This window comes from Pezoporus occidentalis, unplaced genomic scaffold, assembly GCF_034315485.1.
Source record: "Pezoporus occidentalis ecotype Australia unplaced genomic scaffold, CSIRO_AGI_Poc_V1 ctg119, whole genome shotgun sequence".
In the NCBI taxonomy this organism is placed as follows: Eukaryota; Metazoa; Chordata; class Aves; order Psittaciformes; family Psittacidae; genus Pezoporus; species Pezoporus occidentalis.
Window position 1 is genome coordinate 131,833 of NW_026912983.1, and position 24,395 is coordinate 156,227.

Here is a 24,395-nt window from a genome sequence, read left to right on the forward strand (position 1 = left end):
CTCTGCATTAGTTACACCAGCCTAGCAACCCTAACGTAGGGACGGAAGAAGTGATTCTTCGGGCTGGAGGAGAGAAGGCTTGAGGGAGACCTTATAACAGTCTTCCAACACATAAAGAGGCCAGGGAAGATGGAGAGGGGCTTTGGGTAAGGGCCTGTAGGGACAGGCCAAGGGGAATGCCTGAGGGGAGATGGAGATGGGATATGAGGGGGAAATTCCCGGCCCCATCCTCCCATCAGGGAGCCATGACCGAGCCCCCCCCCGAGCCTTCACTTCCGGGCACTCTCTGAGGCGGGAAACGCCATGAGGGAGCCGCTGCCCCTCGCTCTCATGGCTTCCCTCCTTGACGCCTCAGCGCTGCCGTGGGCACAGAGCACCCCCCCCCCCGGTGGCCATGAGGTGAGGTCTCCTCACAGACGCCATGTTCGGGTCGGGAGGGCGGTGGTGGAGGCGCCGGGGGGCGGTGTGAGGGGAGGGCAGTGATGGCGGCCATTGGGCTCCCCTCATGGTCAGCACGTGAAGGGCAATGGAGGTGGTGCTGAGGGCGATGAGGGAGCTGGGGGGGGTTAGATGGAGAGGAGAAGGCTCAGTGGGGGGATCATGGCTCCCTGATGGGAGGATGGAGCCGGGAAGGGGCTGGGCTCTGCTCCCAAGGGATGGGACAAGAGGAACCGGCCTCAGGCTGCCCCAGGGCAGGTTTAGATGGGGCTGAGGAACAATTCCTGCCCCAAAGGGTGCTCAGGCATTGGAACAGGCTGCCCAGGGCAGGGCTGGAGCCACTGCTTTGATAGAGCAGCCCCGAATCCAGGCCTGAAGCAAAGTCCCATTGGCTTTAGGGCTACACCAGCCAGGCCCCACAAGCACAGGGAGCCTTTGCTCCAGGTGTTGACAAGGGCCTGAGCTGGGTTAGGCACAAGCCCCCCTCCTTGGCCCCAAAGGCCTCAGGGGATGAAGGGCTTTGGAAGGGGCAAAACTCCCCCTCCATTAAACCAGGGGATGGCAAAGAAGGAGAGAGGCAAAGTATTCCAAGAGAACGTGTATTGCAATCATCCGGTCCCACAGAAAGGCACCAGGGAACCATGCCATCGACTGGGAAGGGCTTTCCCCCTTGGATATCACAGCTGAAACCCAATTAAAACCCTTGTGGTGGCCAGCGTGTCCATAGGAGCTCATGGGCCCTGCTGCCTCGCAGCACACCATGTGCTTCTGCTGTTCCCTAGTGCCGTTGCGTCCTGAATAAATAGATCCTTTGGGATTTGTCAGATAGATCCTTTTGGGGTTTACCATAGACAAACCAGAACCAAAACAGTAACAGGCTGAAGACCCAAACTGACACACACATGAATGTGCAGAGAGCAGCCTGTCCTGCAGTACTGAACATCATCCACAGCTGGACAATTAAATACATCTTCAACTCAGCCGCATTGGCACGTTAAATACATAGAATCCACTTGAACCTCGCATGTAAACTTTGTTGGGTACCTCCTGAAGAGAAGTGTAATGTAATACATCGATATTCAAGTACAAAGAGCCCCTGGGTTGCTTTGTTTGCACCAGGGAAAGAACAAAACTAGAGGTTTTGGGTAATCTGGTTTGCAGCCTCTTTAGGGAACAAAGGTTAAGAGCGTGGAGCCTCAGGTAAAAACATTGGGATTTGCTGCTGACCTTTTGTGTGTTAAAGGATTTTGCCTAAGAGGCTGGAAAATGATAGCACTGAGACTCTGTCCCCTGTTGTTTGTGTCCTGGTCTTGCTGCTGCTCTGGAGGGGGGAAGACAGAGGTTAGAGCCCACAGTGGCATTGCTCAGTGTTATGGCTGCTGTGAGTTTTCCTCCTTCCCTTTCTCCCTAGATACTCATAGGCAGCATTTAGTGCAAGCCCAGGGACGTGCAGAGGGGTGGGAGGAAAGGATGCAGTCCCATAAGAGGAATCTAGAGCATCCTTTCCAGGGAAGACCTTGGTAAACATAAGCCACTTGGCCAGAACAGTTCTTGATTCCACCTCATAATATTGCAGGTCACCACCATGGTCTGGAGCCAGCACTGGCAGGAGAGAACTTACTGCATGAAGTGGAGAGGAAGTCCCATTCTGCCCACACCTGGATTTCTCTTCTCCGTCTCTCGTCAGTTAACCCTGACCTTGCAGGAAGACAATCCTATGAGCACAACTACTGCTACCAACCTTATATACCACGATGGGGCATGTCTCATGCATGTTTGCAGACTTCAGAGCTCAGCGGAGGAAGGGGCGGTTTAACAGCTATTCTCAGGGATCAGGATCCTCAAAGTGACCAGCCCGAGGGCTCTGATAATAAGCAAGATGATCAAACCCAGTCACCAACCAGCCCTTTTCTTTGGCCTTTGAGTGACTGCTCCATCTGAACATCTAATCCCTTTTATTTAAGGGAGCCTGACCAGCTTTTTGTTCTTCCTTTCATTATCAAGGGGACAAAGCTATTTCCTAGCCAGGGCTCCCTAAGCTGGGGCAGCCGCAGCGCATGCTCCTTAGCACACACACTGCTCTCTGGGTCTGCAGAGGATGATGCTTTGGTGCTGTGCCCCATCCTCAGATTCAGAGGAGAAGTTTGAGCTGCCAGGACATGGGAACCAGCCTTTACAGAGCGGGGCCCTTCCTTTTGCTTTGTACACCCCAAGTTCCTCACCCAGGAGGAAAACCCAGTGAGAAAAGAGCCTGGGGGCTTTTCTATGCCTAGTTGTGGAGGTTTTCCTTCAGGCCTGGTAAAACTGCTGGCTGGGAGCTGGGGAGGTGTGAGGGGTGTCCGGCTCCTTCTCCTCAGCTTCCCACAGGTTGTCATAGCTGAAGTCGCTCTGGAAGCTCTGGAGCTCAGCATAGTCATGGTAGGCTGAGGAGTCGCTGTGTGGGAAGCTGGTCTCTGGCAGGTCGTAAGTGCCAACATCCCCATCTGCAATAAAACAGAGCAAAGCACTCAGAGAGCTCATGAGCAACCCAGCGGCTGCCTGCTCCTTTGCAAGCAGAGTACACAGGAGGGTCAGCAAAATCACAGTGCAGATGCAAGTGATCTAGCAAAGTGGTGGAAGTGTCTGTGCATCCCTACTCTGCTCTGGGGAGACCTACAGACTCTGTCAGACAGACAGAGGGAAGAGGTAGGGTGACAGACTCAGTCCCTCTGCAGGGGAGCAGAAGGAGGAGCGAGCATGTGTGAGTCCCTGTGCTCCCTCTCAGCCCTGCTTTGAATGATCCTTATGGAGACAGACACGAGCGAGGCAGTGGGCTGCAGCACCCAGTGGGCCTCCCAAGAGTCTCACCTGGTAGCTGCAATGAAGGGCCCAGATGTTCCTCTTGCAGAGAAGAGATCTGAAAAGAAAGAGATGACTTAGTACTGCAGTGCTGATTCTCCACACCAGGGAATCAGAGCTCTGTTGGTTCCCCATCCCTGCTCTCCAAGATGCATCCCTGATGCCCAAGATGCAGTGACTGACCACTGTTCCAGCCTGGAGAAAGGCAGGAACCCCTGCATCCCCGTGGATTCCCCCTGCAGCCTCAGACTGCATTTACAAACTCACATCTTCAAGATAAGAAGCATCAGGAGGCCGCAGCTGGAGATGGCATGAGGAGCTGTATGGAGGAACAGGCACCTCTCTGCAGTGACTGGGCAGGGGCTGGCAGTTCCTCTTCTGTAGAGAGAGACGGTCTCTGCAGGCATTCACCTGTGCTGAGCCCGTCTGTCCATGACACTGCAGGAACTGAACCAAAACACTCCACATTTGGTGCTTGCTATGGACAGATGGGCAACACTGACCTGCTGCTTCCCACCTGTGAGCCAGCCCTGCTCTGACCAGACTTGGTAAACCCAGGTTTTCTGCCTACCTTACAAATTCTACTACATTCCAATCCTTGAAAGCCTCGATGGGGAAGGAAGAGTGGCTGCAGGTCCCCCACAGTGACCCACAGAGGTGGTGGAAGTTGGCCAGATGTGAAGGCAGGAGGATGAAGACTACTGGCAGCTCAAGGGATGAAGGACAGAGACTCAGCATATTCCCGAGAGGTGAGTAAAACTAGAAACATAGCCTTTAACAGACACTTATCCCAGCTGGGATTTTTTGAGGTGGATAAAGGGGTCTCTGTGTCTGACTCATCTCTAGTTTCTAGAGACTGGATGATCACATCTCAGCCTCTGTTTTGTGGTTTCTGGCTCTTCCTGGGATTGTCATGAACATCCAGTGATAAGACTGGGGAAACCTGTTCCTCTCTCTGTCCTGGCTTGACAAAACAGAGAACCTGCCCCACCCCAAAATGCAGCTTCCACATCCCGCTCAGGCTCAGGCAGACAGCAGGAAAAGAAATGGCCTGAGGCGTGATTTCTGGAGCCAAAAGCTTGTGTGCTGAGTCAAGCCCATAACCAGCAGCAGACACACTGGGTGCCTTTTTACCTCTTCCAGGAAGCTGGATCCTGCCACACTGCGAGCAGCAGAGGAGCTGGGGGTATAGGGGTCTGCATACAAGGGGGAGCGGGGCATGGCTGGCTTCTCCAAAGAGCTGGAAGCTGTTGAGGGCTGACTTCCCACCAAGCTCCATCTGTTCAGCTAAAAGGTAGAATTGAAACAGAAACATGACATGCGGTTCCCTACTTGGAATTCATCCCCAGGAGGGATCAGAGTGGGGAATCTCCCTGCAGCTAAAGTCCCAAATGCTGCTCAGTCATGAGGGATGACAGAGCTGGCTCCCAACTGTGGCCATCTGTGCTGACAAGGGACTTCCCTGGGTGTAAGGCAGATGCACACTCACTTGGCATCACACACTAAAACAATGGACACACACTGGAAAGCTTGTGTTGGTTCAGGAATTAGTGCCCAACATCTCAGGGCTCCAAGGTTTGCTCTATTTGTCATATTTAACCTCACTTCCTACAGACCATTTTCAAATGGAACTGGGTTTCACACCTTCTGGGTCAGTTCTCCCTGCAAATAGCACTGTAAGGAAAGTGTGACCCATCCACCAGCTTCTGTGCTGCTTAAATCCTTCCCATCCCCACCATGTCTAACCTGGGGCTTGGAGCAACCTGGTCTACTAGAAGGTGTCCCTGTGGCAGAGGATTGGAACTAGATGAGCTTTAAGATCCCCTCCAACCCAAACCATTCCACAATTCTCTGTTGCAGCCCCCTTACATTACTGAGGTCCAGATGTGGCAGGGGAGCTGCGGGGTGATGTTGCAAGCTGTGTGCAGAGTACGGCTCATTGTACACCGAGGACAGAAGCTCGCCGTTGGGGTTCTCAGGAATGAGGCTGCAGATGTTCCTCTCGGTGTCCTGGCTGGGCAGCTGCTGCCCACAAGGTCCACATTTGCCCTTGGACTTCCTGGCACTGCCTCCCCTCCGCAGGTCCTGTGCCAGGCACTGAAACAAGAAGATAGACCCTGGAGATGGCTCTTCTCAGGGCAGCCCTGGGCACACAGACCTGCCTGCAACCAGTGCAAGGCATTCCCCTGCTAGGGCACCATGCTGCACTCATGCATGGTCCTGCAGCCCATGCCCCACGTGTTGCTCCCCATGCATGCACATACCTTTGGGCATATGTACGCTGCACAGGATTAGAGCAAAGGTTCTAACACCACCACCTCCTCCACCCACAGGCTTTTACTTTAGGATTTCCTGACCTCTGAACAGCCCCATTTGCCCTTTTGCAATCTGTACCAACAACCCTAATGCAGAGCAGAGTTTTGGGATGGGATTCCTCGGCAGGCTTTTCCCTTATCAGCAATAACAAAGCTGAGCCAGGACAAATACAGGCTCCAGGCATGGATTTGCCATGCTGCATAGCAAACACTGACCACCCAGCTCATGGAAAGACCTCTCTTAGGCAGTGCCTGTCTTCACATTCATCCCAGGCTTTTGGGGGGTTCACTTACATGGAGAGGCTGGGAATAGCCAGGGGAGAGAGAGTCTTCAAGCACCCTGCTCTCAGGCATCAGCACAAAGGACTGTCCGTCAGGGAGAGAGCCACTGTTCTGGGAGAGGTGTGTTAAGGTGGCCACTCTCCCTCCTGACGCCCAGGAGTTGGTACGGCCATCAGAAGTGAGGGACCCTCTCCCACTGCCAGCAAGCTAGATGGGGGAGAAGAAGAGCATGTAGGAACAACCCTCTGGACACAGGCATGTCCCTCCCTAGTCCCATGTCCCACCACACAGCACTGTGACAACCTACGACCAGGTTGAAGGCAGTAGGATGAAACCTACTGACCGCTCAGGGGATGCAGGACAGAGAGTCAGGAAGAACCTGCAAGGGAAGGGAGGACTTCAGCAATATGGGGAACACTAGCCACAGACTCAGAAATAGACTTTTCCCAAGAGATGTGCCTTCTACAGGCACTCAGTTACCCTGCTTTTGAAGGAATATAATACAATATATGCCTATATAATGTAATAGAGCTTCCAAATAATTTGCAGGAATCAACAGCTCCCTGACAACCTTCAAGCAGAGGACTTGAAGCAAAGTCTGCTGTGTCACCAGAGATAGGTAGCAAGAGATAGGTCAGACAGGAGTGCTGGGAGGCAGGTATTGATTAGCTCACAACCCCACAGCGTGTTACCTGGCTGGGATGCGGCAGCTTTGATCCCGGGAAACTCTCTGATCCAGAGAGGGAAGAGTCAGCGTTTCGGAACTGGGCTGTTTTGAGGCAGTAGAGCCACTCCTGGTAATCCTCATAGCTGCGGCAGGTCACCCGGATCGAGTTGATCAGTCGGCCTGTGGAAACATCACTCACTGCTCTTACTGGGCTTGATCAGAAATGAGAATCCTCTTGCTCCGTCCCTCCCCACGTTCTCCTGGGATCTAGAGACCTGGTGCAGGGGCAATGGGAATGCTCTGTCTTCAGTGCTGACCTTTGTGCACGTGGCTGAATGTAGGACAGGGGCAATCACAGCCTAGATCTAAATGAGGGGGTGCGGGTGCTGCTGGCTCACAGGCTCTTCCTGCCAGCAAAGCCAGGGCACAGATGTTCCCAGATTTCCAAGCAGTTCATTTCACAGAGCTTGGATGCTAACCCAGGATCATGGGCACAGATTGTCCCAGATTTCCAAGCAGTTCATTTCACAGAGCTTGGATGCTAACCCAGGATCACAGCCACAGCTCCTTAGCAAAACCAACCCGGACCATCACACACCTTCTATTAAAAAGGAGGTTTTCTCATTCTCTTCAAAAAGCACTTGGATGGCATTGAGTGGCAGCTCACCCTGTTGGAGAGAGAAGAGGCTTAGGAGTGCAGAGCTGAGCACATCACAGCCCATGCCATACAGCAGACAGTGGAGCAGGGAGAACAACAAGCCTGCTTCAGAGTTGGAGCCTCTCCTGGCACCTGGCTGGCACCCCCATACTCTCATAGGCATGGAGCACAGGCATGTTGGAGAACTCTGTCCCCAGACTTACTGCAGGAATGAAGCCTCAAGTGGCTGCACGAGGCACTTCTGTAAGCTCTGTCCTTACTAAGTCCCTCTTGAGCTTGGAAAAACACTCCTTCCCTTCTAGTCCTGTTTTCTACAGCTTCCCATGGTTTAATGACAGACCTCACTCTGCAAACATGGTCCTGAACGAGGGTTTAGAGGTGCTGGATTGGAACTTCCAGCCTTGCAAAGAGGAATGCCCACAATCCACACCCTGCAAAGCCTCACAAAGACAGGGTTGCACCCTATAAATGCCAGTTGAGTGAAATGTGAGCTCTTGTGCTAGACTAGGGCACAGTTGTGAATGCCACTCCTGTGATCCCAGTGGGGTCTGCGCTTGCATCCGTGTTCCTAATAGCAGGGCAGAGGAGCTAAATCAGTCTGTCATTGGCAAAACTGGAGTAAGAAGATACCATGTGCTATTCCCCCTATGTGCAATAGCACCTCTGTATGCACATCCACCACTGTTCTCTCTGCCATCACCCAATGTCCCATGGTCATCCCCCTATCTGATGCTGTGCCAGGCCCAGCTCTCCAGTGATCCCCATGGGACCTGTAGGAATGGGACTGCTTGTTCCAGACCTCTTCTGCTCTGCTGCCAGGAGTCCTTTAAGTGTCATTGCTGAAGTTCAGTTCCCTATGGGATTCAAACCGTGGCAGAAGGACCAAGGGTCTCCTCTTCCTTTGGGGCTCCCCAGGCTGAATTTTCCTTATGGAAATGAAACCAGAACTGGCATCCAGCTCAAGGTCCTCTCAAGAGGTGCAATCATTCAGGATTCCTTAGCCTTAAGTTTACAGGCTGCAAAACAAGGTGTCTAGCAGAAACTCCTCCTCATGCCCTCACTGCAAAGCTGCACAGGCCCTGGGGAACGTGGCTGACGACGTGACAGCTTTGCCATGAGGGAAACGTGGAGCTCAACCAAGCACTGTGGTTTGTGCTGGCCAGCTGCCTCTGCAGCAGCCTGCGGGCACAAGCAGCCGGCTGTGGTTCTTCTCCTGCACCAAAGTGATTTATGGGCTGAGCAGTGCAGGAAGGCTGACCTTGGGAGGGAAAGCCCAGGCAATGCCCTGTGACTTGTTCCCCCCTTGTGCTGTAAGGAATCATGGAATGGTTTGTGTTGGAAGGGAGCTTAGAGCTCATCCAGTTCCAACGCCCTGCTACAGGCAGGGACACCTTCCACTAGAGCAGGCTGCTCCAAGCCCCGTCCAACCTGGCCTCAACGCTTCAGGTGGTACAGACGCTGCAAGGCTGCATGTGGGGGGGTCCTGTGGTGCCTGCTCCTGCTTCTCCTCAGCTCTAGCACGTTGGTGCCCTCCTGCCACTAAGGGTGACTGCATAGGGCTTTCCCCCAGGCACCCAGTGCTCCAGCCTCCCTAAGGCAACAGCCCTTCATCCATGGGGACTATAGTCTCACCTAAGGAAGCACAGCAGCATCCCTCCAGTAACACGCTACAGAGAGCCCCTCCAGCCTTCCCTGGGCATGTCATGAACTTTCCTCTCCCCAGCAGCTCCCCCCCTTGCTGCTTCCTACCTTGCCCAGGGCCTTTTCCCACCAGCAGTGAGCCAGAGCTGCTGTGGGTAAGCCCCATCCCTGGCATGCTCAGCCCCTGCCTTCCCCTTCCCTGCCCCACACACAGCACTTGGCAGCAGCAGCTCCTGCGGGTTGTCTGAAACTGGAGAACAAAAGGGCCGGGCTATTCCTTCACACACAAATTGTAGGGCTCAGCGTCTGCTGCCAGGGAAGGGAAGTTCATTTGCAGAAGCCCTGGGAGAAGGAAGGCTCCTGTGCCCTGACTTGCCTGTGGAAAATCAGGTTCCCAGTGCAGTGTCACAGGCTGGTGAATCAGCCCCTTTGCAGAGCCCTGCCATTACCCCAGCACTGAGCCGCCCAGGGACCCACGCTCAGCACCGTGGGAAGGGAACATTGCATGGCCAGGGCAGACAAATCTGGTTTAAGCTTTCAAAAGAGATGAGTTAATCTGTGAGCCCAGCCCAAGGCCCCCTTACGTATGTTCTATTCCCAGGAGCTACAAACGTGTTCCCAAAAAACAAGCTCTGAGGTGTGTCACATAAGCCACCAGCTGCTGGAAAACACCCTCCAGTGTTGCATATGGATGGAGGAGAGCTCTCACTGGTGTATGTGCCCTTCCTGCTGCAGCACAGCATCTCCTCTGGCCAGGGGGATGCTCTATGCAGTCTTCCCTTGTGTTAAAAGCATTTTGCATGGCTCGGGGCCTAACGTAGACATGGTGAAATCATGTGAAGAAGGACCCCAGGGAGTTCACATTGCATTTCCCAAGCCCTCAGTCTCTGCAGGGTTTCCTTGTCACTGGCTCCTCTCTCAGTGGCTAGGAAGGATGCTGCACGTGCAGGTTCACAGACAGTTCAGTGTTACTTTTGGTAAACAGGGCCAGAAAGCATGGGGCTGTTTAATAGCCATTGCAGTGATGACTCAGATGGACGTTGGCAATCACATTTCAGGGCCATTCAGGCTGAAGGCAATGTGAATGCAGCTCCCATGGCCCACAGTGCTGCCTATGCTGAGGCTCTCAGCATTGTACCCACAAGCAAAGACACAGCAGTGCACTAGAGAAGCAAATCTCACATCCCTGGGGCACTCAGACCTCCACATCCCTGCTGGCCCTTCCACTGGTGCCTTTGTTCCACAGTGCCAGCAGCAGCCTCTCTTCTCTGCCCACCAGCCAACTAATGCCTTGACCCTTCCCCATGAGCATCAGATGTGCTGCCTGAATGCTACCTGCTTCCAAGTGGTCCCACAGAGCCTGGGATGCAAGCCCCGCACTGGGATACTCTCTGGGGCTGTTCCAACTCCTGCCTTAAGCAGGCAAGCCAGATTCTGTGCCAGCATAACCACACAGAAACATGCCAGCCTCCCTCCTCCCAGAGACTCCAGATTCCTTGGCAGCCAGCTCCTTTCCCCCCAGGCTTTTGTAGGAGGGCAAGGTGTTTCTCATGGGAAGATAGCTTGCAAAATCCCTCTGCCTGCTGGCAAGGGAGCAGCTTGAGGGAAAGCCCTTGCCAACACAGAGAGCACAAGGGAAACCAGGTGGAGAAGGAGCAACAAGCCAAAGAGGTGCTGAAATAGCTGCTGTGGATGGGTGAGAGCAGGGAGGTGCTGAGCTTACCTTAAAACAGAGGCTGTTTTGTTCTTCAGATACTATCACCAATGTGGACGGGTAAAGCACCAGCAGCCGGTCATGCTGCTCCTTGGAAAGTAAAGAGGAAGAGGGTTGCCTGTGAACAGCCAGGCAGGGCTCAGATCTGGAGAGCCCTTCTCTTTGTCTGTCTGACAGCAGCCTGAGGCCAGGGCTTTGGAAACAGGGGCTCCATGGAGATCCCTGCCAGCTCCGGCTGCCAGCCCTGTCCTGCTAATGCTTTTATGCACATGCTGCCCCCAGGCACCACTCCTGGGACACAGGAGCCATAAAAAACATTTTCCATGAGCCAGGATATAGGTAAAATGACCCTTCAGGGACACATTGGATTAGTGGCAACAGGTAGGCAGAAGCCCGCACTTGTCACTCAATTCTAAGCCATGCTGACAGAAGGATGCTCCCCAGGGATGTGTCCTACCTGGAAAGGCAGATGCTGAAGCTTCACTTTGGAAACACAAAGGACATCGCCTAAGGATTCCCTTTGGGTCCCTCTCCAATCCTGGACAGGCATGTTCTGCACGGACCACCGCAGCTCCTCCTTCCCTATGGAGCTCTGCTTCCAGTCATTCTAGGGACAGGAGCAAAACTGAGAAGCAGGGTAGACATGCCCTCCCCTAAGAGCTTAGGCAACACACAGCACATCTCAGGACATGTTTCAAGTGTGGCAGAAGCAGGAAACAGTAAATAAATCTGTGCAGGAGTCAGTTTTCCAACTGGGACTGAATCCTTGGTACCTAGCATCATCTGTACCTTGCTTTTCAAAGGGGAATACCTCTGTTTTACACGTGGGGAGATGGAGACAGGGAGGGAAGTAAAACACCCCACAGAGACTGGAAGGGAAGACAAGTCTCTGGAGTCTGGTTTTCCAGGCCCTGGTCCCAGTCTCCTCCTCCTCCAAATGTTTTGTAAACTCGGGATCATTGCACGAGCAGCCAACTGGGTGAGAACTTCTCTGAACCAGCCCCAGACCTCTGCCCCTTCAGGGGCTGTGGTGGTGGCACCTCAGGGTCACAGCTCTCCCTTTCCACACACACCCCCTGCCTGGCCCTATTGCAAAACCTTCCTTTTTGCACCCTAAACCTCAGAGGAGGCTGCACAAAAGCCAAGCGCCTAAATTAGAAGCTGTTGTTAGGTCTTAGCAGTAGAGAGCATCCTTAAGGTTGCCATTCAGACTGAAATACCACCTCACTCTAGTGCTGATGGCACAGACCTAGGACCCTAAGGCCACATTTCCTCCCCAGGCAGAGCATTCCAGAGGCTGCAGGGATTATCCCTCCTAGTGAATGTAGCAGGAGCAATACAGCATCCCCCCAGGCGGCCCATCTCTGTCTAGCTGAGCACACCTCATCATCAAAAACACCAACCTGAGAGAGGAAGGGCAAGCCAAGGCTTCCTCCATTTAGCTGGATCTGCTTCTCCAAGTGATAAAGCCACTGCTTCAGCTCTGACTCAGTGGGGCAGAACACGATAAGGGGATTCAGCAGAGGACCTAGGTATGTGAGACACAGGATGAGCAGAGCAGATAAGGGCACCAGCTGCAGCATCAACAAGAGCTGGCCAGAGCTGTTACACTCAGCACATCACACATGGGCTGCCTGTCAGTGCATTGCTCTGTCAACATCAGCCCTTCCTGCCACTGCCATCCCAGCAGGAATGACTCCAGCACCTTCCTTCCACCAGCCACATCTCACTCTGACCATGAGTCACTTTTCAGTCCAAACGCAGGCCAGCAACAAGAATCAAAGACAGCCCAAAAGTCAATATTGACATCAAGAGACAGATCTCAGCTTTAGAAGTCCATAGCAGCTTGTGAGAAGTATCTCTGCAGGCAGAGACTATCACACTGTGCTGCTGCAGATAGCCTAACTCAATGCAAAGTTTCATGCTACTTCTTACTTTCACTTTGGCACTCAACATGTAGAGCACTGGTAGCTTCCTGACACTCTTTATTTAGTGCTTCACCAAATACAATCTGTACCAGGCAAGCTAAAGCTGCTCTCAGACATACTCCTGAAGGGAGGAACAGCCCCTAAATCTTGTGGATGTGAACGTTTCCTGCTATCATTCACTTGCTAGCACAAGCAGAGAAGTCTCACACACCCTCTGCTCTTCACCACAGACACAACCTGATGACGTGAAGGATCATTTCTGACAGGCTGCAGGATGTATGCTGTGATTAATGATTTACCAGTGATCTCATGTTAAAGCATACTTGGTGCATGCTTGGTAAGATCTGGCTTTGAGGGACTTAGAAGCATTCAGATAAGCAAGTGTCCTGGGTAAAAGTGGTACTTTGCCCTTCTGTGGAGCCTTTCATCCCATAACTCCTGCATGATGTATGAACAATCGTTAATGATGACTTTGAAACACCAGTGTCTGACAGGAAATGCACTAACACAGACAGAGTAGGGGTGGGGAAACTGAGGCACAGACTCCCTGAGTGACTTTCCATAACCTCTCTGTTCAGATCCACTGCAGTCATTAGGTGTTAAGCATTACTGAGCATCCAAGTGCCTGTGTGCCATCGTGGCATCTTGTCTCCTCTTGCCTTGGTTTCCCAATGGGGATAAGGGGATTCCCTACTTCATAGCGTTGCTATGATGGTATAAAACTGTTGTTAGCTTTATCTAGGTATTCTGAATGGTTCTCTGGGCATCCAGGTTCCTATGGAAACAGCAGGAAATTTGCTGGTAGGGCATGACCCTTAACATGGCACTGCTTGCTCTGCCACCCCCCTCTAAGGCCAGCCTTTCAGACGTATCCTGAGGGCTGTTCACATTGCCACATCTAAACAGGGCCCCAAAGGAAGAGAAGTGAGAAAAGGAACTTCTGCCTAAGCCTGAAGCCTCAGACGTGCCTCAAGCTGGTGCAAGGAGCTGCTGGGGAGGTGGTGAAGAGAGGCTGCTGCTCATTCAGTTCCTGCCATTTCCCTCAGCCCCAAGGGCACGTTTGTGACAGGGTTGCTCACATGCTGAGCAAACTGTGCCGGCCCATGTGCTCTTTTCTTCTGCCCTGTCCTTCCTCTTTCCTTGCAAATGCTTCAAGAGGAGCACTGGAAGTGAGAAAACCCTTTCCCAGAGCAGCAGCAGCAGACTATTCCCAGCCTGATCTCTGCCTGGTGACACAGAAACGCTGCCCCATTTGTAGAGGAGGGAGAGGTAACCCAAGGTGCTCAGGAACTGCATCAGCATCAGAGAAGGACCACAAAGCCAAGGTAATAGCCAGCCATCATCCACTTCTCCATCCTGATGCACCCGTGATGGCTCCGAATGCTGCCCGGCTTGGCTCTTATGCTCCACCTCCATACATCCAGTGATCCTGCCAGCATCTCTGATGCACTGAACAAGCCTGGGAAGCGCAGTTTATGGGCAACTGCTGACGCCATGGAATTGCACAAGGGAATGGATGCACTTCTTTTATGTCTCAGGGTCATGAGACAAAAGAATTCCACCCTCAGCCTGTGTGGGGCCACAGACAAGGCTCTTATCCCCTCCATTCATGGATTCCACCCCCTGAAGCTCCACGGATCTCACTGATCTTGAGCTACCTGCTCTAGTGGAAGGTGTCCCTGCCCGTGGCAGTGGATTGGAACTGGCTGAGCTTTAAGGTCCCTTCCAAGCCAACCCATTCTATGATTCCCTGGTTTCTTCATGTCACTGCTTCCTTCTATAGACAGCACTCTGTCAGAAGGGCTTTGGTTTGTTCATTCCCTCAGCAGAACATAAACCCAGCAAAGCTTGAGGCAATTTTCCACCCAGCCACACTCCTGCATGTTTTAATACAAGTGGAACAAGTCCACCCACCCCAGGGCAGACACCCCTGACTGGTTAGGCATGGGAGAAGCTTTCCTTCACTTCACAGACTCCCAAAAAGGGCTGTAGGAGGACTCTGCCTAAAACAGTGCAACCAGCCCTTAAAATCAATGGGTTGTTTGTCCCAGCTCCTCTTTATAATGGATGTAATCTTTTCATTTGAGTGGTCCTTGTATAAGCTTCTCTCTACCAAAGGACTTCAGAGTACACAGACAGGGCCTAGGACACAGATGAGCTTTCTTGGCTCTGTATCATCACTTCCTTCTGCGCACTTCATGCTTTAACTACTACTCGTGGGGGCTTGCAACTGCTGTAATCCAGCAGTGACTAAGCCAAAAGAAGCCTCCAGCCAAGCTGCAGACAGGTTGCTATCCAAAGAAAACCTTTATAAAGCAAGTTTAAAAAGCTCGTGGATACAGGAGTGCTGGGGAAGAGGGAAGTGACATTGAGTCCTGCTGTTAACAGCAGAGGTAACTCACCTCTCAGCACTGTTTTCCACCAGAGTCACTTCCTCACCTCCAGGTTTATATGGTCACAAAAGGGTACTACCACCTTGTGCCCTGAGCACTAACCAGATGGAGCACAGGAGCATCCTTCCTCTGTGCTCCCTATCCACTCCCTTCCCTGCCTGCAGCCCTGGGCATCACTGGTCAGGAGTCTAGAACCAGGGAAGCCTTGACGGGAAAGCTGGAAATGCTGGAAGAGCTTCAGCTCTCTGCAGCCTCCTTCCACAACATGTTCTTCTCTGGGACAAGGTCAGAGCAGGACAAAGTGCAGGAGTTGTGATTCATACAGCCTCTGTTCTCTGCTCAAACTAAACCAAGAGGCACCGACCTGCAATGCGGAAAGCGTGGTCCTCCTGCCCAGTGCTCTTCCCAGTCTCCATTTCACACACACTCAGCTCTTTCAAAGGCAGCAGTCCCTGCATGAGGAGAACACACCGTTATTTTGAGGGGCAGAACGCTCCCTTTACATCCCAAATCCTTCAGTTTTAAGGGAAACCTCATCAACATTCCGTAGGAGTGACGGGAATGACCATAAAGGAAAATTGAGCTGCCCAGTTTCTGTACCCCAGCCCTTCAGAGTCCCACAGTAACAAAAGCACAGGAAGACAAGTTTGTGCTCCCTGTCTCAGGCTTTCTAAACAAGCACTAATACTGACTGCTGTAATGTCTAGGGGCCAGTATTGGCACATTAATTCCTCTTTAATTCCTCTACAATTAATAAAGTAAGGAACTGTTTATAAAGTAGATGGGAGATCTTGTAAGACTGTTTGAACTGGGATGTCTTTCCTCTTGAAGGCTGGATGACCTGAGAGATTGTGTTGGCATATTGCATTAACCTCAAGTCACCTAGAAAACAAGAAATCACTTCTAAAGGGAACAAATTTGACCATCATCGACAAAACAGCCACGCTCAGTTTTAGTTACTCATGTGCAGGGAGAAAACATTGAGGGCTTCCTGGTTGTTCAGTCACGATTTTTTTGCCTGCACGTGCAAAACAGCCTATTGTAATACACAGAATCCCAGAGTGGTTTGGGTTGGAGGGACCCTAAAGCTCACCCAGTTCCAATCCCTGCCACAGGCAGGGACACCTTGTGCTAGAACAGCTTGCTCCAAGCCCCTGTGTCCAACCTGGCCTTGAACACTGCCAGGGATGGGGCAGCCACAGCTTCTCTGGGCACCCTGTGCCAGCGCCTCAGCACCCTCACAGGGAAGAGCTTCTGCCTAAGAGCTCATCTCAGTCTCCCCTCGGGCAGGTTAAAGCCGTTCCCTTTGTCCTGTCCCTACTTGCTCTTACAGAAGCCCCTCTCCAGGTTTCCTGCAGCCCCTTTAGGCACTAGAGCTGCTCTAAGGACTCCCCTTCAGGAGCCTTCTCTTCTCCAGGCTGAACCAGCCCAGCTCTCTCAGCCTGTCCTATTTTGAGCAATAAGAGCTCTGACCCTTGCCCAGGCACAGCTCTCTGTGCTTGGTATCTCCAGGTAGCCTGAACAGCTCCCATCTCTGGTCCTGCCTGGCAGCCCTTCACAAGCCCCCATGCTACCTCTATCCTTCATCTCTGCCCACAGACAAGGCCAAGAACCCAGGTGAACTGAGGTTGCCTGAGTACAGCCCTTAGGAAGACATGCTCTCTTCCCCTGAGGGATGCCCTACCTGGTATGTGAGTCCATTGGAGGCCACAGACTGGAAGTACAGGTATGACTGGAACAGCTCCAAGAAGCAGTCATTCACCTCCTGCAGAAAACACATATTTTGGGGTTTATCTCAGGTCACCTTCCTCATCCCAGCTTCCCTCTGCACCTCACACTGGTCTGTGCATGGAAAAGCCATAGGTTGCTTATCCAAGGGCCACCACCACATCACTGCTAGCGGGTCTGAGCACGGAAGCATGACCCAGGTCCCCACTGGGATAGGAACCAGTGTCACCAGCCACTCCTGGGAAAAGAAACCCCCACAAACAGGCGCTGCAGCTTACCTGGCAGTGCTGGAACTTAAACTTGACCTTGGAGTAATAGATCATCTTGCCCAGATTCCTGACAACCGTTTTCCTCCGTCCCTTCTTGAACAGGCTGGGGAACCTCTGGTCCAAGTTCTCCTTCTGGTTTTCCTGGTTCTGAATACTCTATACCAAGAATTCCAGATAAAAACCACATCAGAGCCAGCGGGGTGATGTCTGGAAGAGGCATTCCCAGAACATCTTCCCAGATGGGTTCCTCAGAAAAGCTCCCTGGGCATGTGCCCGCGTCCGGCTGTTTGTTGTTGGGTCTCCATGCCAGCGCGGAGCTGAGGTTTGGTTACTTCATTCTCCCTATGCAAGGGGAGACAGTGACCTAAAGGGAGGCTTTCTGGGTTGGGAAGAGGGGGTGCAGAGCACATCCTACATTTAGGATATCCCTACATGATCTCCTGCCATCCTGATCAGATTCTCTGCAACAAGGACTGCTCAAGGCTAAGCAAGCACAGCTTGCCTTCCCCTGGGGTTAGCGGAAAGGTTTCTTTTGCTCTGCTTCCACCTGGATTCCTCAGCATTCCCATCTGCTCGGATCCCTTGGTTTCTCCAGGTAGAATCTGTTGTTCCAGACACCCAGACCCTTGTGAGGCAGAGTCCCACAGCCATATGAGAAGATGCAAGGCTCTGAGTTGAGAAGCTGCTTATTGTCAGTGCAAAAAGGCAAGGAAAGCCTGCATGAAAGCAAGGGCTGATGTGAGAGGGAGACAGCACTTAGGGCTGGGGCATTCCCTTAATTCCTGCATTCTGGTTGTATGGAAAGTCTTCCTTTTGTGTCACAGCACAAACCCACATCCCTATGGCACTTTGCTGCTCACAGCCCAGGGCTGCTGTTGCACTGTGTGGATACTGCATGGATCCAGGGATGAAAAGGTCTCCCTGGAGTTTCTTTGGGGAGAATGGTTTTGTTCTGGAGGCTTGGCTGACATCCTTGGGATAAGGGAATGGCTGTACCCCAACAAGGCCATATTCCCCCCAGGTCTACACCCCACTGGAGTCTTAAATGTCAGCTTTGTTAGGCACATCAGGCTCTGGGTATTCATTCCCAAGCAAAGGAGGAAGACAGGAGGGAAAGGTTAGGTGTCAGACTGTGGGGCCGCCTCAGTGGGACCCCTGGGGATACTTCCATGGCCATGCTGGAGCTGGGATACAGGGCATAGCAGTGGCATGCAGCTCCCCATATCCAGACAGCATTTCCAGGAATGAGCACAGAGAGGGCTGCGGGGCTCCGCACGGATCCTGTGTCAGCCGTCACCCCGTGCACCAGCACTTCCAGCGCTTCCCAACCTGCCCGGCTGCCCATTCCCGGTGCGCTGTGCCAAGGAGACAGCTGTGTAAGCTCCGTGATAAATGGAGAGCAGCAGAGCCGAGCAGAGCTGTCTGCTGGGGCCTCCGTGACTCAACCCTCCGGCATGAGGTTAACCCCCCTCGTACCCAGAGCAGGGCCAGAGGGGAGCTGGTAACCTAATGCTGGCCCTTTCACCTGCAAAGCTTGGGGCTCCTTCCACTGACTGGAGGAAACTCATTTAAAGACACACATTAACCCCTTCCCTGCTCAGCTTTTTCCCACCGGCTCCATGCCATTCCCATGCGGAGCACCCCTGGAGCTGGGAACCTGCTGGCTGCCAATTCGTGCTCTCACCGAGAGGCAATTACACGTAGGAAAAGATTACATGTGTGCTCCAAGCTGCTGTCAGAACAAAGAGCAATGGATCACCTGACAGCAATAACAAAACACTGCTGGGATAAGGGAGAGGATAAAGCAATGGAATTATGGACACAGCGACAGCAGCAGCACCAGCTGCCTGGGCAGTGAGGCTGCCCGGAATGCGGCAGCCAAATCCCTCTGTAAAAAGGAAGGCCACAAGTAGTAAAAGCAACCATGGAGCTGGGAATTCAGCAGTAGTTTAGCCAAGCCACCAACTTCCATAGGGATCCTGCAGGGGTCAGGAGGGAAAGGGAAAGCTTCTACTGCCACGGTTCACGGGGCAAGGAATAAATGAAACGGAATACCTCCTGCTCCCAAACAAGAATCAGGAAACTCTGGCTTGCAAGGGTTTGCTGCAAGGCTGAGATGACAGTGGATAAACATAGGGGCATCTCCAAGCCCATGGGCAACATGGGATCGTATCGCTGAACTCTGCTGCCCTTTCAGCTGTAGGACCCCTCTGCCCCATGTCACACAAGTCTTTCAAGCTCCAGTCTTATCACTCACGATCAGACATTGTGGTTTTGCAGAAAGAAATGGGGCTGTTCATGTCTTTTATATTTTCTTCCCAGGTCTTTCCTGGTTTTTTTTTCCACCAATTTCTTGTCCTTCCCTGGAGTGCCACTGTTAAATCCCAAATGAATATGCACGTGCAAGAAGCTCATCTGCTTTGTCCATACAATCCCAGACTGGTTGGGGTTGGAAGGGACCTCAAAGCTCATCCAGTTCCAACCTCCTGCCACGGGCAGGGACACCTTCCACTAGAGTAGCTTGCTCCAAGCCCCATCCAAGCTGGCCTTGAACACTGCCAGGGATGGGGCAGCCACATCCATCTGCAATGCCTATGGTTTCTTTGCCCTCTATTCCCAGAAGCAGGCTGTCTAGCACTGTAAGGTTAACCTTTGTAAGGTTAACGGTGCTTCCCACAAACTCCTCATCATCTGCTTAGGTCCAGTAGCAATTTCCCAGGGTATGGATTACTTGCCTCTGGAGGAAACAGCTCCTGCTGAGTCTTAGATGTCTCTGGGCTTGAACCCACAAGTGCATTCCTTTGCTCTTTGAGGGACTGAGAGAGCTGGCCAGCCCCCAGAAAGCAGCGCTGGGAACCCCATGATGTCCTGGGGGAGTCAGGGACCAGAGCTATCATAGCCTCCTCCATGCGCATCACTTATCTCCCTGGCCCATGCATCCCCTGGCACCATAGGGATGCCACAGAGCACAGCCAAAACGAAAGGGAATTGGCATTTATCATTCCTCTGAAATCCTCCCAGCCTGCTGCTTACTCCCCTGGCTGGGCTGGGTTGGTGGCAAGCTCTCTCTTCCCCCATTCCCATCCCTATCAGTGCTGATTCTGTCAGCTCAGCTGGGTTTGAGGCAGAGCAGAGCATTGGCAACCTGGTTTCTCTCTGGGTTCAGTGAAGCAGCAGGTCTCTGGCAGTGCAAGTGCCCTGACATGTTCTCCCCCTGCCTCCAATGCCTCATCCTACAGGTAGAGCAAGTTAATTAACCTGCCTCAGCCCCTGCAGACCCCAGTGACTCCCAGCTGAATCACAGCCCTGGCAGCAGGAAGAGCTCAGCCTCTCGATGTGCCCTGGGGCTCCAGAAGCTGCTGTTTAATGATAAAAGCAGCAAATGAGAAGCAAGGCTCCCCTGGCACATCCTCCCCCTTTGCTTCTGCTTGGCCTTCATAGAAGCTGGGACTGGGAGGTGTGGGAAACAGGGCATGAGGCTGGTGGGAGCAAAAGGTGCTGGTTTCATGGCAAGGTCCAGAGGGAATGTGATTTTCATGGAGGTCACTTGCCCCAGCCCCAAACTTCCTGCCATGGCCTGAGGTTTGGTGATCCCATCTCCTCTGAGATTGCATCGGAAGAGTCCTGTGCTGATGGTTCCTTTCTATCCCACCCCCTCTTATCCCAGCCCTTCCTGCTCTTGGAGGTGTTTCTCCTGAAAAGGCAGGAATGGGAAAAGGGCAAAGCCAAGGCTTTCTCCAGGCCACACAAGAAGCTTGTGGCTGAGTTTGAACCCCATGTGCCCCAGGCGAGGGTAACATCCCACCCATCGCTCCACCCTCCTTCCTTCCCTGGAGAGATCCCACACTCTCCTATGCTCCCAAATGAGTAATCTTGCAGTGACCTTTGTTCTGTCAGCCCCAGGACCCGCTAACATGACAGCTTCTCCGGCAGAAGGATCCAGGATCCATCTAGGACCTGGTCCCATCCTTTGGGATGCCAGCCGAGTCCTGCAGGGAACGATGCCCATACCATGTTCCCATTACTCCCATTCACAAATAATAGGCAGGAGCGTGAAACATTCCCAGCTCCCCTGTGCTTCCCACCTCAGCACAGACACAAGTCCCAGGAGAGAGGATGGCACTGTCCCATGGCCACCTCGTAAGCCAGGAGGAGGATCCCAGCCCTGCTCCCTTCTCAGGCCCCCATGAGGAAAAGCAAAAGGATTGGAAAGGGCCAACATGGGAGAGGCTGCATGGAAAGGGACTGAAGAGTCCCTGCTTGTAGGGAGCAGATGTTGGAACCTCTGTAGCAACCCAAAGTACATGAGAACTGCTCAGAATGGGGTCCAGCACCTCATCACCAGTGAGATCCACCTAACCTGCAGCTTGAAACCCAAGAGATGATGCCCTGCTGCTGATCTGCACTGAAATCAGCTCTAACAGCTGTCTGTGCCTCAGTTTCCCCTTCCCCTATATCCACATATTGTATTGCCAGGCACTGGGGGAGATGCACGCACAGTACAGCCAATGCGCCCCAAAGCTCAATCCGCATCCCTGTTTTACCCAAAGGGGCTGAGAAAACATCTTAGGGTTCATCATTTCACCTCTGCTTTCCCTGAGCAGTGCTGGGAAATGGGCCATATGGCCACAAGGCTGGTACGTGCCTGGGACAGACCTGCCCTTCCTGCTTACCTTCCCAAGGCTTATTGCTAATACACTGCTGCTCCGTCTCATTCCAGCGTGGGAATGAATCATCCCACCTTTAAATGCTCTCTCTGATTTTCCCCTTCTTTCACAGGCTACCCAGCAACAAAAGAAGCAAGGGCAAAGGGGATGTGTGGGGGATATTCCCACCATGCTGCCTGCTTGGCTTTCAGCAGCATCCTCCCACCCCATCATACGTTTTGGGTGATGGAAGGGTCACCACAACACCTCCATGGGGATGTTGGGGCACAGGACTTATCCCTCCCTGAGATAGACCTGCTGCTACCTCCAGATCCAGATCCATCTGTCCTCTGATGCACAGCACTGTCCTTGGGTGGGAATAATCTCTGGGAGCAGTGGGGATAGGGGCTGGATGTGTTTGTACTTGCCTTTCCTGGAATATACTGCAGGATTTTGTCTGTGGTCGTATCTCTCTCCTGCCCTCCTTCTATCCCAAAAAAGCTGGGCAGTTTCTTCTTGCCATTTTGTCTACAGAAGGGAGAAAAGAAACCCAAAACACACACATGCAAACACACATCTAGGCTGATGCACACTGAATTCTGCCCTGGAAATCAGGAAGCCATAAAACTAAGCAAGCAATTTGTCATGGGCTTTCTCATCTTCCCAGTACAGTAAAGGGCTGATAAACAGCCTTGGAGAAGTGGGATGGGGTTTGTGCTGCGCTTGTTGGCATATCTTTGCCTTTGCATCACCAAAGGATCAGATGGGCTCATTGGTGTCTCCAAATCAGTGCAGGGACCAGATGTTCCATTGCAAAACAAAGAGCACACCCAATCCTGACAGCTATTCCAAAGCCCCTGGAGTGGAGATGCATATGTACACATACACCACTATATAGCCACAAAGAGGCTTGATTTCTATCTTGGTGGATTTCTGTCTTTCCTTGCACTCCCAGCTCCTCCTTGCAGAGCAGTCACCAGTGCTCTGTTGGGACTTCCCAGGAGTTGCTCCATCTCCACCAGATTGCAGTGTTTGGCTCAGCAGAAACCAGGCTTATCTCCATGGAGAGTGTGGGAAGTGGGAGTCAGCAGGGACAGGAGGTGCTCTGGGGCTCGGCTGCTCCCCTGCAGCCACCCGATGTCAGCCCTCCAGGGTCCACATTCCCCAAGAGATCTCCCCTCTTTTATCCCATGGACTCCCACAGGTTTGCTCCCCGTTTATGGCAGCACAGGAGGCCAAGGGGACAGTTTCAGTGTCTCCTTTTGATTAGCAACCCCCTGGCTGAGCAGAGTTTATGGGGTTTGTCTCAAAGCCCAGCATGAAGCATAGTCAGGGCCAGCAAGTTTGTAAGGAATCACCCTGGTTCCCAACGGAGCTCCTTTCCAGACTGTAGCATTTAGGATGAGGAGCACTCTGCTTTGTGTATGCTTAAGTACCAGCAGGGATGGGAGCATGGGAAAGGCTGGAATCATACAATCATGGAATAACAGACTACTTTGGGTTGAAGGGACCTTAAAGCTCATCCAGTTCTAACCGCTGCCATGGGCAGGGACACCTTTCACTAGAGCAGGTTGTGCCAAGCCCCATCCAACCTGGCTTGTTCCACACTCCCCACTAGGCTGAGGTCCATCAGTGGGTACCTGAGCTCTGCCCTAGCCAGCCCAGCACCAAAGATCCCAAAGGATTTCATGGACATTTCCAGTTGTGCCTTCACTCAGGGTTCCAAACGCAGCTCAAGGGGCAGAGTGCTGGGATTCGGGGCTTTCTGCCTGAACTCAGAGGAGGTTGGAATGTCATTCTTTCACAACAGAGCACCACGACTCTGGTGTCATGAGTAAAAACATCGCAGGTAAAACAAGGAGTGTTCACTCTGCACCTTGCCCTGCCTGCTCCGTGGAGGGGAGCTTTAGTTTTCCAGCTGAAATCCACTAAATCACACTTCTCCCAGGCGCAATGTGCTCGGATACACTGCCGGCATAGCCCTGGAACTCCCTTCCAGCCACTTGTGGGGCGCTCATTGCGCCTGGCACTGCCCCATGAGCCCATGCAAACCCCATTTCTGCTGAGCACACAACTCCCGGCTTTCCCAAGCGGGGCTCAGCCCCATCCTGCACGCTGCATCCCAGGGGAAAAAAAAAGCCAGCAGGGAAAGGCATCAGCGCTTGGAGAGCAGCGCAGGGTAAAAGCGAAGTGTACTTACTCCTTCTTCAGCGAGGGCTTCCTCCTGAAAGAGCCTCGGAGCCTGCCGGGTGCTTGAGGAACACAAGTTATGTTCCCCATGCCGGCAGCGACCGGGAGCGCCCCGGAGCAGCGGGATCCGTGTGTCCGTGTGTGTCACGCAGGCGCTCCCCTTCCGCCCGCCGTGACTCGGGTGGGTGTGAGCTCTGCGAGGCTTTGGGCTGAGGTTCCTGCCCCTGCCCCTGCTCCTGCCCCTCTCTCTCCCGCCCCGCTCCACGCTGGGAGGAGCAAGCCAGGCCCCGGGAAGCGCGGGCAGGACGGCATCCCTACGGGAGCGCTGCCGGGGAGCCCCGCTGCATGGTCCCGGCAGCCTCAGTCCTGGTTTGGAATGGGGCTCTGGGATTTCTCCGGGACAAACCGGTGCCCTCAAGGGGGGTGAATCCGGCTTCAGAACCCATCTTTCCTGTAAAGAGGAATTAAGCGCAGAGTCCTCTGCCCTGGCAGTGCCTAAAGGGGCTGCAGGAAACCTGGAGAGGGGCTTCTGTAAGAGCAAGTAGGGACAGGACAAAGGGAACGGCTTTAACCTGCCAGAGGGGAGACTGAGATGAGCTCTAGGCAGAAGCTCTTCCCTGTGAGGGTGCTGAGGCGCTGGCACAGGGTGCCCAGAGAAGCTGTGGCTGCCCCATCCCTGGCAGTGTTC

At 53.0% G+C, this 24,395-nt stretch overlaps 1 protein-coding gene across 2 annotated transcripts; it reads right to left on the reverse strand.

The window, feature by feature from the left end:
• Positions 1-1,328: 1,328 nt before the first annotated feature.
• On the reverse strand, positions 1,329-23,936 carry PLEKHN1 (pleckstrin homology domain containing N1). Of its 2 annotated transcripts, XM_062604011.1 has the most exons (16): positions 23,718-23,936; positions 21,946-22,045; positions 16,881-17,027; positions 16,559-16,639; positions 15,239-15,326; positions 11,957-12,081; positions 11,011-11,160; positions 10,563-10,643; positions 7,139-7,208; positions 6,566-6,720; positions 5,886-6,080; positions 5,146-5,373; positions 4,411-4,563; positions 3,544-3,723; positions 3,286-3,334; positions 1,329-2,921 (listed from the first exon to the last, which is right to left on the reverse strand). In XM_062604011.1, the coding sequence occupies exons 1-16, from the start codon at positions 23,795-23,797 to the stop codon at positions 2,728-2,730; spliced, it is 2,076 nt and encodes a 691-aa protein (XP_062459995.1). In that variant the 5' UTR covers positions 23,798-23,936; the 3' UTR covers positions 1,329-2,727. The 2 variants fall into 2 exon arrangements, with proteins under 2 accessions (XP_062459995.1, XP_062460004.1); XM_062604020.1 differs by lacking the exon at positions 3,544-3,723.
• Between the last annotated feature and the right edge of the window lie 459 nt (positions 23,937-24,395).